General features: G+C 51.2%; 1 protein-coding gene and 1 long non-coding RNA gene across 3 annotated transcripts; one reads left to right on the top strand and one right to left on the bottom strand.

The window, feature by feature from the left end:
- Positions 1–58: 58 nt before the first annotated feature.
- On the top strand, positions 59–6,137 carry LOC148672118 (uncharacterized). Of its 2 annotated transcripts, none has more exons than XR_015935662.1 (3): positions 59–197; positions 2,671–2,799; positions 3,229–6,137. It is a non-coding gene; the product is annotated as an uncharacterized LOC148672118 (long non-coding RNA). The 2 variants fall into 2 exon arrangements; XR_015935661.1 differs by having other exon boundaries at positions 72–197; positions 2,674–2,799.
- On the bottom strand, positions 3,365–12,283 carry LOC148672117 (sodium- and chloride-dependent GABA transporter 2-like). The gene is made up of 14 exons (XM_088627548.1): positions 11,928–12,283; positions 11,695–11,829; positions 10,907–11,047; positions 10,354–10,441; positions 9,869–10,001; positions 9,579–9,713; positions 8,665–8,768; positions 7,962–8,086; positions 7,613–7,725; positions 7,305–7,442; positions 5,385–5,487; positions 4,963–5,063; positions 4,376–4,546; positions 3,365–4,003 (listed from the first exon to the last, which is right to left on the bottom strand). The coding sequence occupies exons 1-14, from the start codon at positions 12,061–12,063 to the stop codon at positions 3,848–3,850; spliced, it is 1,779 nt and encodes a 592-aa protein (XP_088483674.1). The 5' UTR covers positions 12,064–12,283; the 3' UTR covers positions 3,365–3,847.
- Between the last annotated feature and the right edge of the window lie 32 nt (positions 12,284–12,315).

Here is a 12,315-nt window from a genome sequence, read left to right as displayed (position 1 = left end):
GCGCCAGTATATATATACGCACTGTATACATATCAGCCACCCTATTGAAACAAAAACTGGGGGTCGGCCGGAGCACCCCTTCCGAAGGGACTGGGCACGCACGAATATCGGTTAAATTAATCGACAGGGACGAGAACTGAACCAGAGGGAGACGGCCGCGCTTCGCCAGCCAGCTGTTTACTGAACAAGACATAGAGGTGGTCGTCTTGAAGGCATCTTTTGTTGCCCAAATCATGTACAAGTTAATTGTCTCAGCTCTCCCTGCTGGAAAAAAAGTACCATTTTATGTCTGTAACCGGTCTTGGGCGCACAGCGTGATGATCATATCGCTTTAAGAAATGTAGTTTTTAAAATGTTGACTATTAACGTAAATTGCAGGTAGCCCCTGGGGGCTGATGTCGCTAGTGTACGCGCAGTGCTGGGAAAACAAGATTATCTGTGACTTCACTTCTCTTCCTGAGAGTTACCGCGAATGAACGCAGGCTTTCACTCAGTCCGAGCAGCGAAACTGTAAACACCAGCCTGCGTTTCGCAAGGAATTAAAAGAGGAAAGAAAATGGAGATCCTTTCAAAATTCATTTCTTATGAATTGCGTTTTTAAACAACCGCTGTCTGATTCAGACTTCGGTGGTGAAGGGTCAGTCATTCAATAGTTCTCTTTGCAAGTGAGCAATGTGTCTTTCTTGTGTTTACTGTTGAACTAGAGAAGGGAAATTCTCGCATGTATTTATACACACAGCAATTAGTATCAGAAACAGTATTTATATAGCTGGGAAATTTACATTCAAAACAATGGGTGGCTCAGAATTTACACAGCATACAAGGCAGGATGTAATAAGTTAACAGAACTACTAAGAACAAAGTACCAGGTTGTTCTGTAAATGAAATAATGCTATAAATCCAGAGGCTAAGTCTTCAATCTAAAAAAAACAAATAAAGGAAAGGAGGAAGAGGTTCTGGCTTCTAGAGAAACAAGTTGTTCTTACACCATGGACAGAGCAATTTCTATTTCACAGCCAAAGTACACCAACTCCAGCCCTCAGCAGTAAAATAATGTACACTTTTTAGCCCTGAAAGAGGACCCAACAAGTATCCAAAGTTCTGAAGAGGTCCGGTGCTCTTCTTCAGGACCAGCTGTGAATGAAACATGAACCAGGGGACACAGGTGGAAACTGCAAGGAAGAGCATTTCAAACAGAGAACAGGGAGCGTGTATAAGATCGCTTTATTGGCCCTATACAATCTCTTGCATTAGGAATCTGTCTTTCCACAGACCCCAGCTTGCTCTCCATGAGACACACAGGCAGGGAGAGAAGCTGGGGGTCAGAGCGCAGGGTCAGCTATTTATACGGCACCCCTGGAACAGTTGGGGTGAAGGGCCTTGCTCAGGGGCCCAACAGAGTAGGAATTCTCTGCTGGCCGCAGGATACGAACCGGCAACCTTCCAGCCACAGGCGCAGATCCTTAGGCACAGAGTCACCGCACCGTACCTACACAAAGGGTGGTGGGAGTGTGGAACGAGCCGGTCCACTGACCTCTTTCACAAAAGTGCAGGGAGAGATCCCCAGACGAGCCAGCAGGCAAACAAGTTTGATGAGCTGTCCTTCCTAATGGCTGTGGGACAGTAATATTCTTGACTGGTTACACCTCGCAGTGACTGTCCTGAAGCCCTGCCACAGACTGGACTGAACAGCTGTCCCGAAAAGAGTGTCCCCCCGTGGTGGGGTAGCGCGTTAAGCAAATGCCCTCCTGTTTTGCTGTCCTGTGGGATAAGAAGTGCTAGAGAAATGCAGTTTATTATTAACACTACACTAAAGTTGCTGGGTTCAGGGCTGGGGATTGGTGATGGGCCTGAGGCTTGAGCGTGGGCTGGGGTTCAGGGTTCAGGGCTGGAGCTCAGGGCTGGGCCTGGGCCAGCTGTCCTGTCTAGGCCAGGCTGAAGCGTAGCCTGACCTCTGACGTGGCGCTTCCTTACAGCCCGTGCCTCATAGCTGTCTCACTCGCCAGCGCCACAGTTCTCTGGGCCTCTGGTGGCCTGTGCCACTCCGCTGGCACCCATCTGCCCTGTGGGAAGCCCTGAGTCACAGAGTTAGCTGCTGCGGCGGCTCGGTGCCAAACCTCGGTCCACTCCGCAGGGACACCTGGAATCCTGCCAGCTGTCCTGTGCCAGGTGAGGGCAGTGCCCTCTGCCTGGCACGTGTCTCGGTTATTAAACTGGAGCACCTGCGTGAGTAAACACTGGGCTCTGACGCACTTGAGCGGCAGGAACACGGGTTTTGAGCTCAGTATTCCAACGCCCCCAGCGTGGCGTGCCTGTTAGCCAGACTTGGGTTGTCTGTCACCCTCCCTGTTTATCGGTCAGCCCTGTGCGGCTCGTCACGGTGAGACCACAGCACGCTCCGGCGGGGGGACAGCGGGCGCACGAGGGTGAAGGAACAGACAGTAAACACACTGAGCCGCTCCAAGCAGAGCGGACTCTCGGCAACTGCTTAGAGACTGAAGAGGGTCCCTTGTGCAACATTTGGAACCCACCCACACACAACGCACACAGATCCACGCTGTGTGCAGAGGAACATTATCTTGTGTGCACTGTCTCTGCCTTGTCAGCCAGGGACTGATCAGGACAAGAGCTGCATTTCAAACTGGGAGAGCAGCCTGTGCCTTTTATCAGCAGGTCTCCTGTTTCGCGAGGAGCCCGCTGCCCCGGTGGAGTTGTGTCCAGCAGACCACCTGTGGTAGCAGGGCGGACCCTGTGGGGCACCGTCCATCAGACCCACACTGCTGACAACGAGAGGAGCAGGTCAGCCCATCCAGCCTGGCTTATGAGTCTTTGATTGATCCCACCTCCTTGTTTCCCAACTTCAGACATGTGCCTGGGTAGCTTGTTCCACTCTCCCACCATCCTTTGTGTAAAGAAGTCTTTGGAGATGTTGATTTTTAAACACATTTCCACATACTTCCCATTTGTATCCTGTGGATCACAATTAATACAGTTCATACACTTCACATTTCACGACTGCATGAGGACTGAACTTGACTGTCACATAACCTGTCATAGTTTATCTTTCCAAAATTCTCCTTTTCGGCCACTGTTGATTTTTTTCTTGTACTTTTGGTCCCCACTCTTTCAATAACACTCAGTCCAATAATAGAGTGAGGGGGAACTCTGTCAGTTTTTATATATATATATAATATGTAATATTTTTAAAACTCCGCTGTTTTTTTCCAGAGAATGGTCATTCACAAACAGGCTTTCCTGTTTCCTGTACTGACTACTCGTAACCACTAGATGACCAGCTAAGAGGAGTCAGACTGGTGTGGAAAAGAGCAGTTTGGTAGGATTTCTCTTTCTGGTGCTTCGGGTGTTGATGTACTTTTTTATTACCAAACACATCCGGTTTTACTTAGGAAAGATCGTTACATATCCATATTTTTTACTGTCATTATTACAGAAATGAATGCATATGTATTTAATACAAACTTGTGCTGTGGTACATTGACAGAAAGTGAAGTGTAGAAAAACACATTGAAACCATGCTGAAACGTTTGTAGAAGGATGTGAGAAAGTGTGATATATACTGTGGTAGAAGTACGTTAAAGCTAAGTGAGTGCTCAGTAGAATCTAAAACATTGTACAACTGTACTAATAGACCATTGATGACATTAGAATTACAGCAATGACCAATCAGAACAGGAGACGCAATTTGTCCAGTCTGTAACACAATAATTTCCATAGTCTTCTGTTTTCTATTGAGGCTGGAGTAGTTTGCTGACCAGTGTCCAGGTCCAGTGCTGTGTTCTACAGAAGCTGGGCCTTTACAGTCACTTGTCCTGTAAGTTAGCAGTAGCTATATCTGACGCCTGAGCATCCTCATTTCTGTCTCTGTGGAGGGATCAGGTGCATCAGGGTACCTCTGGGGTTCAGAGTTCAAAGGGCAGACCTCTACTCCCTGCTTCTTCATGAGGGGGAGGTCATCGTCAGGGCGGCACAGAAATGTGAGACGCTGGGGGGAAGAAAGAGCAGGAGGTCAAGTCGAGGATCATTTCTGGTCTGACTGAGAACAGGAACATCTTTACACAAAGAGCTGTGGGTGCGTGGAGCAGGTCATTCATTACCTACCGGTGATCCTTCAAAGATAACAACTTAGTGTGATTTTAATGGGTCAGTGTTATAAGGAAAATCAAGGCCTCATCTTATCTGTTAAGGTTTTACATTGTTTAGGAGAAACACAGCAGGAGTGTATTTGTAGAAGTAGTTGGTTTGTCTTTTATAAATGCCTCGCAGTGCTGTGACAGTGGAACAGACACTACGAGTGTCTCAGCCCACAGTCCCCTCAGTGGATTAGGGCCGGGCCTCTACCAGAAGAGTGGCCTACCTGGCTCAGGCTCCCTCTGGCCCGGGACAATTTGAAGAGCATGACCAGGGGGGTGGTGATGATGGAGGAGCCGGCCAGGAGCCAGCCCAGCACATAGGCCCAGCCTGGGTACACGTAGGTCCTGTTGAACACCAGAGGCTGGAAATCTACCAGGGACATGACACAAGTGCCCTGAAAGACACAGACAGGAGATGGGTCAATCAGGCAGCCGGATCCAAGGACAAAGAGCCAGATACCCCCACAGTGCAGGGCGTGGGCATCTCGGGTTCAAATCCAGGACGAGCTACAGCTGTGGCTCAGGATTCCACATGATGGTGATTAATCAGCCCGGCCAGTGTAAGATCTTACCTGGAGAAAGGGTAATTTTCCATAGCTTTCATCTGTATTTTACATTAGTCTATCAGGCTTTTCTGAGCTTCCCTGCACATGGCCACAGAAGGCTGTGATGTGCTGTGAACCAGAGTGGAGTCTGGTGGCTGGAGACTGGGGGAGCTGTCCCAGTCAAGTGCCCAGACGCAGGGCCTGGGGAAGGAGCTGAGCTGCGGTTGGGACAAGCTGCTCTTTTCCTCGGGCTGTAAGAGACTCACCAGTGCCAACAGCGGGGTGAAGAAGAGCCAGCAGTACTTAAACCAGGGGTTGGGCCGAGTGCCCACCATGTCCTCGATGATGTCGTTGTAGCGGTCAGCACCTACAGGAGGACAGAGCCAGATCGATGATGAGCCCCAGCTATTCATGAACCTGAAGGGATGGACTGAAGATGTCCACTGGGACATCCACTGAAAGTCCACGTCATGCACACACTTTCAGGAGTGAGTATCTGCTTCTGTCTGCATGAAGCAACTCTCATGTTTTCAGTTTTACTTCCAGCTGCACTCTGCCTGCCTGTGTCCTTTCAGATGTGCAGTGAGCAAGACACAGCCGCCCGGCCTGAGCTCCCACAGCCACAGGGGATTCTGTGCGAGCTCGCCTCTGCCCCCCGCTGGCTGGGCCGTGCTGGTGCAGGTCTTACCGAATACCCAGCCCAGGCCGATGGTCTGGAAGACAGCCAGGAGCAGGACGCAGGTGCCGTTAGAGGCGTAGTAATCAAAGAGCTGGAACAGGTACATCCCGCCCTACCGAGAGGGAGAGGGAGAGTTGGAAAGCCTGGAATGGATTTCATTATCTGTTTAGAGCCAGACTGAGCCAACTGCCTTTCGCCAGTCACACACTCAGGGTTTGCTGGCCTTTGCCTGTTTGTGTGTCTCTCTGGCAAAGGAGTGTCCCAGACTGACTCACTGAAGGAACTGGAGCTTTTTAGTTGAGAACGGTTGAGACTGCGAGGGGCCCTGTTACCAGTATTCCACATCCTCAACGGCACTGACAAACATCACCCAGAGAAACACCAGTGGAAACCATGTATAAGTGCATTTAAAACTGAGTAAAGGAGGTACAGTTGTGCACAATGAGTTGTGGGAGCATGGAACAAGTGACCAGGTAGCAATAGCTCTTAATTGTTGAAGCTGATATCCTGGCTTCTTATCACCATGGAAACCAGGATGTGCTCTGATGCCTGAAGACCTGCTGTGGCTTGGATATGCAAGTCTCTACCTATCACGCTAGAAAGCTGAAGTGCTGGAAGTTTCACAATGGGCTTCACTGATGCACAACAACTCAGTCCTCCTGGCTGTTTTCAGGACACAATGTCCTTTCTTAGTTAAGAAGGTGTTCTTTTCTAATGGAGTTCTTGACTTTCCTGGCAGATAATAAAATGAAAAAATCTGCAGAGTTTAATGAATTACTTCTTACTGCTAAAAGGTCCAAAATATTTCAGGCTCACCTGATTTATTACAGTGTGTCACACGCAAGGCAGGGGAAAACCAACAGTGTGTTTAGCCTGGTGATAAGGGTCTCCAGGGATCAGACTGAGGTGTTCACAGGCCTGGATAGTCAATTCACACAGCTTACAGTTCAACACCAGGGACACTGGCACAGCGACAGGGAAGATGCACAGAGAAACTGGACCGTGTGCCACTGTGACGACGCCTAGTTCTGGACGGTATGGAGAAGGACAACAGGGAGGAGATGACGAGGATCAGGAGGGGTTGACAGACGGGGGGGCGTGACGACAGTGAGCTGGTGCTCGGGGGGGTGTAGCCAGGGCGAACAAGTCCAAGGAGCCCAGGGAGGAAATCCAAAAGTCCAAACGGGGTGATCCAGCCGAGATCAGGGATGGGGAATACAAACGGGATGACGAGGCGCCCTGAGGTCCGGACTCAGCAGGATCAGGAGGCCGATAGGAGGCCTGTGCCCTGAAGCCTCGGACGCAGGGCGACCTGATGGTCGGCGGGCCTCCGGGCGTCTTCCAGTGCAGAGCCCAGAGTAGCGAGAGGACCCGGCTCAAATAAGGAGGGGTAAGATTGGGGGCAGGAGCATGACATTGTTAAAAGTGTGAAAGAGCCGGAGCGCCCTTAAGAGGAGGGATTACGATCGTGACAGCCACACTACTGCAGCCTTTTGGAGACGAGCAATTACAGGCTGAACATTCAGAAAGGTAAAACAGAAGAAAGTCCAGCCAATCATAAAAAATACCGCTCACTGTTATGTGTGGAGAACTCCAACAGGCTGACTTTGTCAAAGCCCTTGAGGATTTTCACTACCTGGATCCAAGTACTTTATCGTGGCTTAACAAAACCTTCAGTGTGCAGAGCTGAATTCAGAGCAGCAATCTGGCATCATCACTGTAGTACCAAGAGCTCAGCTCAGTGCTTCCCGTCATACAAGGCCTCAACTTTACTTTGCTTGTGCCATGGTTTGCTGCCCTTCGCTGTGCCTTTACAAGACTCACAGAGATCTGTCAGTTCACAGTTTGTGCTGAACAATCTTGTCACCTTTCTCATTGTTCAATCGAGCTGGTGGGTCAGACCAGCCTGTGGATCTTCCACAGCCTCACCTCTGTCACCATGACCAGCTGGGCAAGGAAGCAGGCGATGCAGAACAGCAGCAGGACGAGCTCCCTGCGGCCAGGCCTGCGCAGGACGGAGGGGAACAGGTCCGAGACGGAGGTGATGATGCTTTCGATGGCCAAAAACTGCAGAGAGATGCAGCTGAGTGAGAGCATGGGGGAGAGAATGAGGGGCAGGGAGCCCTGAAGTCTTCCGGGACTATGTGTCCACCAACAGCAGGCTAGATGGGGAGTGAGAGCAACTCAGGACGCAGAAAGAGAGAGGAGGCCTCTCAGGAGAACTGGGCTTCACCCACCTGTGTGTCCATCCCCAGGAGGATGATCATAATAAAGAAGCAGGAGGCCCAGAGATGAGGGAGGGGCATCATGGCCACAGCCTGCGGGTAGGCGATGAAGACCAGGCCAGGGCCTGCAGAGGACGAGACAGACCCCTTTATGCCCTGGTCAGGCAGTGAAATCACCCCCCCTCCCCCCGAATCACACACATGTCGAGCTCTGCAATCTAGATCAAAGACAGCTGGGAACACGAGCGCCCCACTTCCTCTGCCCGCTGTCCCTGTGCTGATGGTCAGGCTGGTGAGGGGGGGCGTGTCTGATCGCGGCCCTGGAGGCCCAGGGGTGGGGGTGGGCGTGGCTCTGCCTTACCCGACTCTGCCACCTCGGCGATGGGCACCCCCTGCTCGTGAGCCATGAAGCCCAGGACCGAGAACACGGCGAAACCTGCCACGAAGCTGGTGCCGCTGTTCAGCACACACAGCTGAAAGCAGTCCCTGGAAACAGAGCACAGGGGGAGGAGGCTGTCAGACCTGAAGGTCCCATGCACTGCCTGGAGTCAATGTGGCACAGCAGTGAGGGTGAAGGCCTGGTTACCGGGAGCTTCCCAGTTCCAATCCTGCTGCTGTACCTGGACAGTGGGGACTGCCTGCAAATACATTCTTCTAGCAGGCTTGTTCAGGATAGTTTGTTTCTTTATAAAAGCATAAAGGAATAAATTATATAATGAGCAGGCTTCACAATAATGTCACAAGGGAAAGCAGAAGGAAGGAAAGTGAAAGCAGAGAACCTGGAAGAAACCCGCAGGAACATAGAGAAAACATACAAACTCCACACAGACAGCACCCCAGGTCTGGAATTGAACCAAGGGGCTCAGAGCTATGAGGTAACAATGGTAACCACCATGCCATCTATTACAGAACTTCAGTTTGTGATTAATTTTGCTAGAAACACAAGAACACATGGGTGGCTGGTGGGGATTTCTTGTAATGCAACAGATATTTCTCAGGCAGCTGTTATAAAGCAGTCTCCAGGTAACAGTCAGGGAACATGATGGGTACAGAGAGTCACTGACCTGTAACAGTTGTTGTTGTACTGGTTGTAGCTGCCGAGCACTATGAGGATTCCCACACAGACACTGTAGGAGAAGATGATCTGGGATCCTGCCTCCAACCACACCTGGGACACCCCAAAACAGAGGGATCTCAAACTGAGCCAGAGGTGCACAATACAAAATCCTGCTCATTTACCCACGTCTGGACCTGAACAGCTATTCTTTGCAAATCCCATGGAATTCATGCATTTGTTCCTGTGTCTGAAAACAAGCTTGAATATAGTTTTAAGAAAAACTCCTACCCTCTCTCCCCCTTTGCCTCCAGCTCTGGGGTACCTGTGGGACAAATTCCTCTCTCCCTCCAGCTCTGGGGTACCTGTGGGACAGACCCCTCTCTCCCTCCAGCTCTGGGGTACCTGTGGGGCAGACCCCTCTCTCCCTCCAGCTCTGGGGTACCTGTGGGACAAATTCCTCTCTCCCTCCAGCTCTGGGGTACGTGTGGGACAAATTCCTCTCTCCCTCCAGCTCTGGGGTACCTGTGGGACAGACCCCTCTCTCCCTCCAGCTCTGGGGTACCTGTGGGACAGACCCCTCTCTCCCACCAGCTCTGGGGTACCTGTGGGAAGGACCCCTCTCTCCCTCCAGCTCTGGGGTACCTGTGGGACGGACCCCTCTCTCCCACCAGCTCTGGGGTACCTGTGGGACGGACCCCTCTCTCCCACCAGCTCTGGGTACCTGTGGGATGGACCCCTCTCTCCCACCAGCTCTGGGGTACCTGTGGGACAGACCCCTCTCTCCCACCAGCTCTGGGGTACCTGTGGGAAGGACCCCTCTCTCCCTCCAGCTCTGGGGTACCTGTGGGAAGGACCCCTCTCTCCCACCAGCTCTGGGGTACCTGTGGGACAGACCCCTCTCTCCCTCCAGCTCTGGGGTACCTGTGGGTCACTCAGCCGGGCAGGATCAGGGTACAGATAGAAGATGATTCCCTCCATGGCACCAGGCAGGGAGACCCCTCGGACCAGCAGCACCAGCAGCATCAGGTAGGGGAAGGTGGCTGTGAAATACACCGCCTGTGAAGGGCACAGCAGAGCCAGAGCTGTTACTGCTTAGTCACCGTCTGGCCACTTTATTAGGAATCCACCAGCCTGCACTAGAAAGCATCAATGCTCACACTCACTTACACACACACACACACACACACACACACAGAATGACAGGTGCTCACCTTCCCTGTGGACCGGACCCCCTTCCAGATGCAGAAATAGCAGATGACCCACATGATGACCAGACACACGAGGAGTGGCCACCGAACACTGCCCAGCTGCTCCAGCCCTGGAGAGATGCTCAGGACGTGTCTTCTGCAGGGAGAGGGAGGGATCCTGTCTAACTGCACAGAGAACTGAACTCTGCTGCTGTCAGCTGCACTGCGAGACCTGCAGAGCTTTCTGACCGAAGGGTCAAGTGAGGGAAAAACATGAAGACTGAAAATCTTAAAAGCTGCGTCTTCTCTGACCACTAGAGGACACTGTGTCTTTACCCAAACTTGAACTATAGCTGAATACTGTCAGTCAGATGGGTGGGGACAAGACTGAAGTCATTAAGCTTAGAATTCGATCCAGAAACTCAAATTGATAGTAATGGCTCAGCAATCGTTCACTTTAAATTAACAACAAAACAGGAAACGGGGTCTCTTTTGGACTCCGAACCCACTCCCAGAACTCTGTGGCAGCGGAGCTGGTGTTCTGCAGAGTGGTCCAGTTAGAGCTGTGGTTCCTCTTGTCAAGATCCACACAGGCATCTGGAGAAACAGCAGCACAGAGCACCAGGATCAGATCCCCAAAACATGCAAAGATCCAGCAGGGAACGGACACGCGCAGATGGACAAAACTGTTCTGATCCCTAATCAGTGATTCCTTCCTCATCGCCTTTCCTTTCCCAGTCCTGTTAAATGGCAGCACAGTTCAGTTCAGTCACATTTCAGCTGAGTTTACACACCTGTGTGGGAAAATCCCAGCAGGGCAAAAATCTACACTGCAAAGTGAAAATCTTAGTTTTGAAAAGTAAAATGACCCACAATCTTGCCCTGGATAGGGCAGCTGTGTGCTCAGCTGTCAGGCAGTTCAGTCGCTGCAGGTGTGTGTGTGTGTGACAGATGTGCACAGAAGATCAGGAAAAGGTCAGAGACCCAGGACCCTGAGGACAGCTGTTTTCCATGTTGTAGTGAGCAGGCTAGAGTGTCCAGATGTGCTGCAGGTCTCTGTACCTGTGTTCCAGATGTTTTCACAGCTGGCCCAGGGCAGCTCCTTGCTGAAGCAGTTGTAGAGGTAGTACAGAGCCCAGGCCAGGATGATGATGTAACTCATGCAGCTGTAGACCAGAATCAGCTGGCCTGCGTAGCCAATCCCTGCGGATGGAAATGGGAAAATGAGCGCTCCTTTTATAAGAATCTTATACTGAACACAAATAGTTCTTCACAAAGAGGCTCATCAAAAAGAAAGTATTAGCATTTAAAATTAAATTTCTTCTTCAAGAGGATCTCAAAGCTAAGTCTATTCATCAAATATTTATTTAACCCTTTACAATAAGTTTTCATCTGGCCAGGGTTGGTAGATGAACAAAAACTTTTTTTAAGCATTCGACAGAGAAATTAAATTTAAAGTTACTCTCGTTTGTCATTAAAGATTTCGTTTTCACAGCTTAATCTTTTACCACCTTTCAGAACTATGTGGAAACATTCCTCATCTTTGATGAAGTTGAGTTCATGGCTCACCTTGTACTTTCCTCCGTAAGTGGTTTACATATTGAACTGTGCATTCACTGTTACAGGCTGATCTGTTCCCTGTGACTTGTGCCCCTTCTGCAGTGTCCTTTCAGACATCTAGAATCATGTTCTGCATTGAGAAGAGATCTGATACAGACCTTGCTTCCAGCCAACAGGAACATTAGTAAAATAACATTTGTTTCCAGTGGGAGCATATATACAGTTGCACCCAGACCTCCCTGTATTTGGACTGAGAGTAACAGGAAACACAGGGAGAACGAGCCCCTCACCCTCGAAGAGGGGACACATCCTCCTCCAGCTGGTGATGCTGCCCTCGTTGGTGTACTGCCCCATGGCTGTCTCCAGCAGGAACAGCGGGACGCCGCACGTCACCACGAACACCAGATAGGGCACCAGGAAGGCACCTGTCCCCCACGAGCCCGAGGAAACAGGAGACGGGTTACCCACAGCCTGTCTGCAGTTGGCACCAGCTCTGCCACCTGCCTGTATGGCACAGACTCACCTCCGCCGTTCCTGTAGCACAGGTACGGGAAACGCCACACATTCCCGAGCCCCACCACGTCCCCGGCCACGGCCAGGAGGAACTCCAGCTTGGAGGCCCAGTGGCCCCTCTCCTGCTCCCCACGTCCCCCGTCCATTCTGAGCACTGCGCCCCTCAGACACTGAGCCCCAGGCCTGCCGGAGCTGCATAAGAGCTGCGCTGTGTCAATGAGTGACCGGGAGCACGACAGGTGACTTATTATGGGAGGAGGCCAGTGGCAGCACTGCAGAGCCCAGTGTTAATGTGTAGCTGCTGAGCAGGAGGGGAGAGTGACAGAGTGAGAGAGTGAGGGGAACTGGGGTGAGAGTGAGAGAGTGAGGGGAAGGGGGGAGTGACAGAGTGAGAGAGT

This window comes from Lepisosteus platostomus, chromosome 4 (genome assembly GCF_059453375.1).
Source record: "Lepisosteus platostomus isolate fLepPlt1 chromosome 4, fLepPlt1.hap1, whole genome shotgun sequence".
In the NCBI taxonomy this organism is placed as follows: Eukaryota; Metazoa; Chordata; class Actinopteri; order Semionotiformes; family Lepisosteidae; genus Lepisosteus; species Lepisosteus platostomus.
Note: the sequence above shows the minus strand (reverse complement) of the source record. Positions and strands in the feature narration are given on the sequence as shown.

Coding starts and splice junctions, on each gene's coding strand:
- LOC148672117 (XM_088627548.1), bottom strand. CDS start 12,063: ATGGACGGGGGACGTGGGGAGCAGGAGAGGGGCCACTGGGCCTCCAAG. Junction 11,048..11,694: donor GATGTGTCCCCTCTTCGAGG/GTGAGGGGCTCG, acceptor TTCCATCCGCAG/GGATTGGCTACGCAGGCCAG. Junction 7,726..7,961: donor CGCCGAGGTGGCAGAGTCGG/GTAAGGCAGAGC, acceptor CGTCCTCTGCAG/GCCCTGGCCTGGTCTTCATC.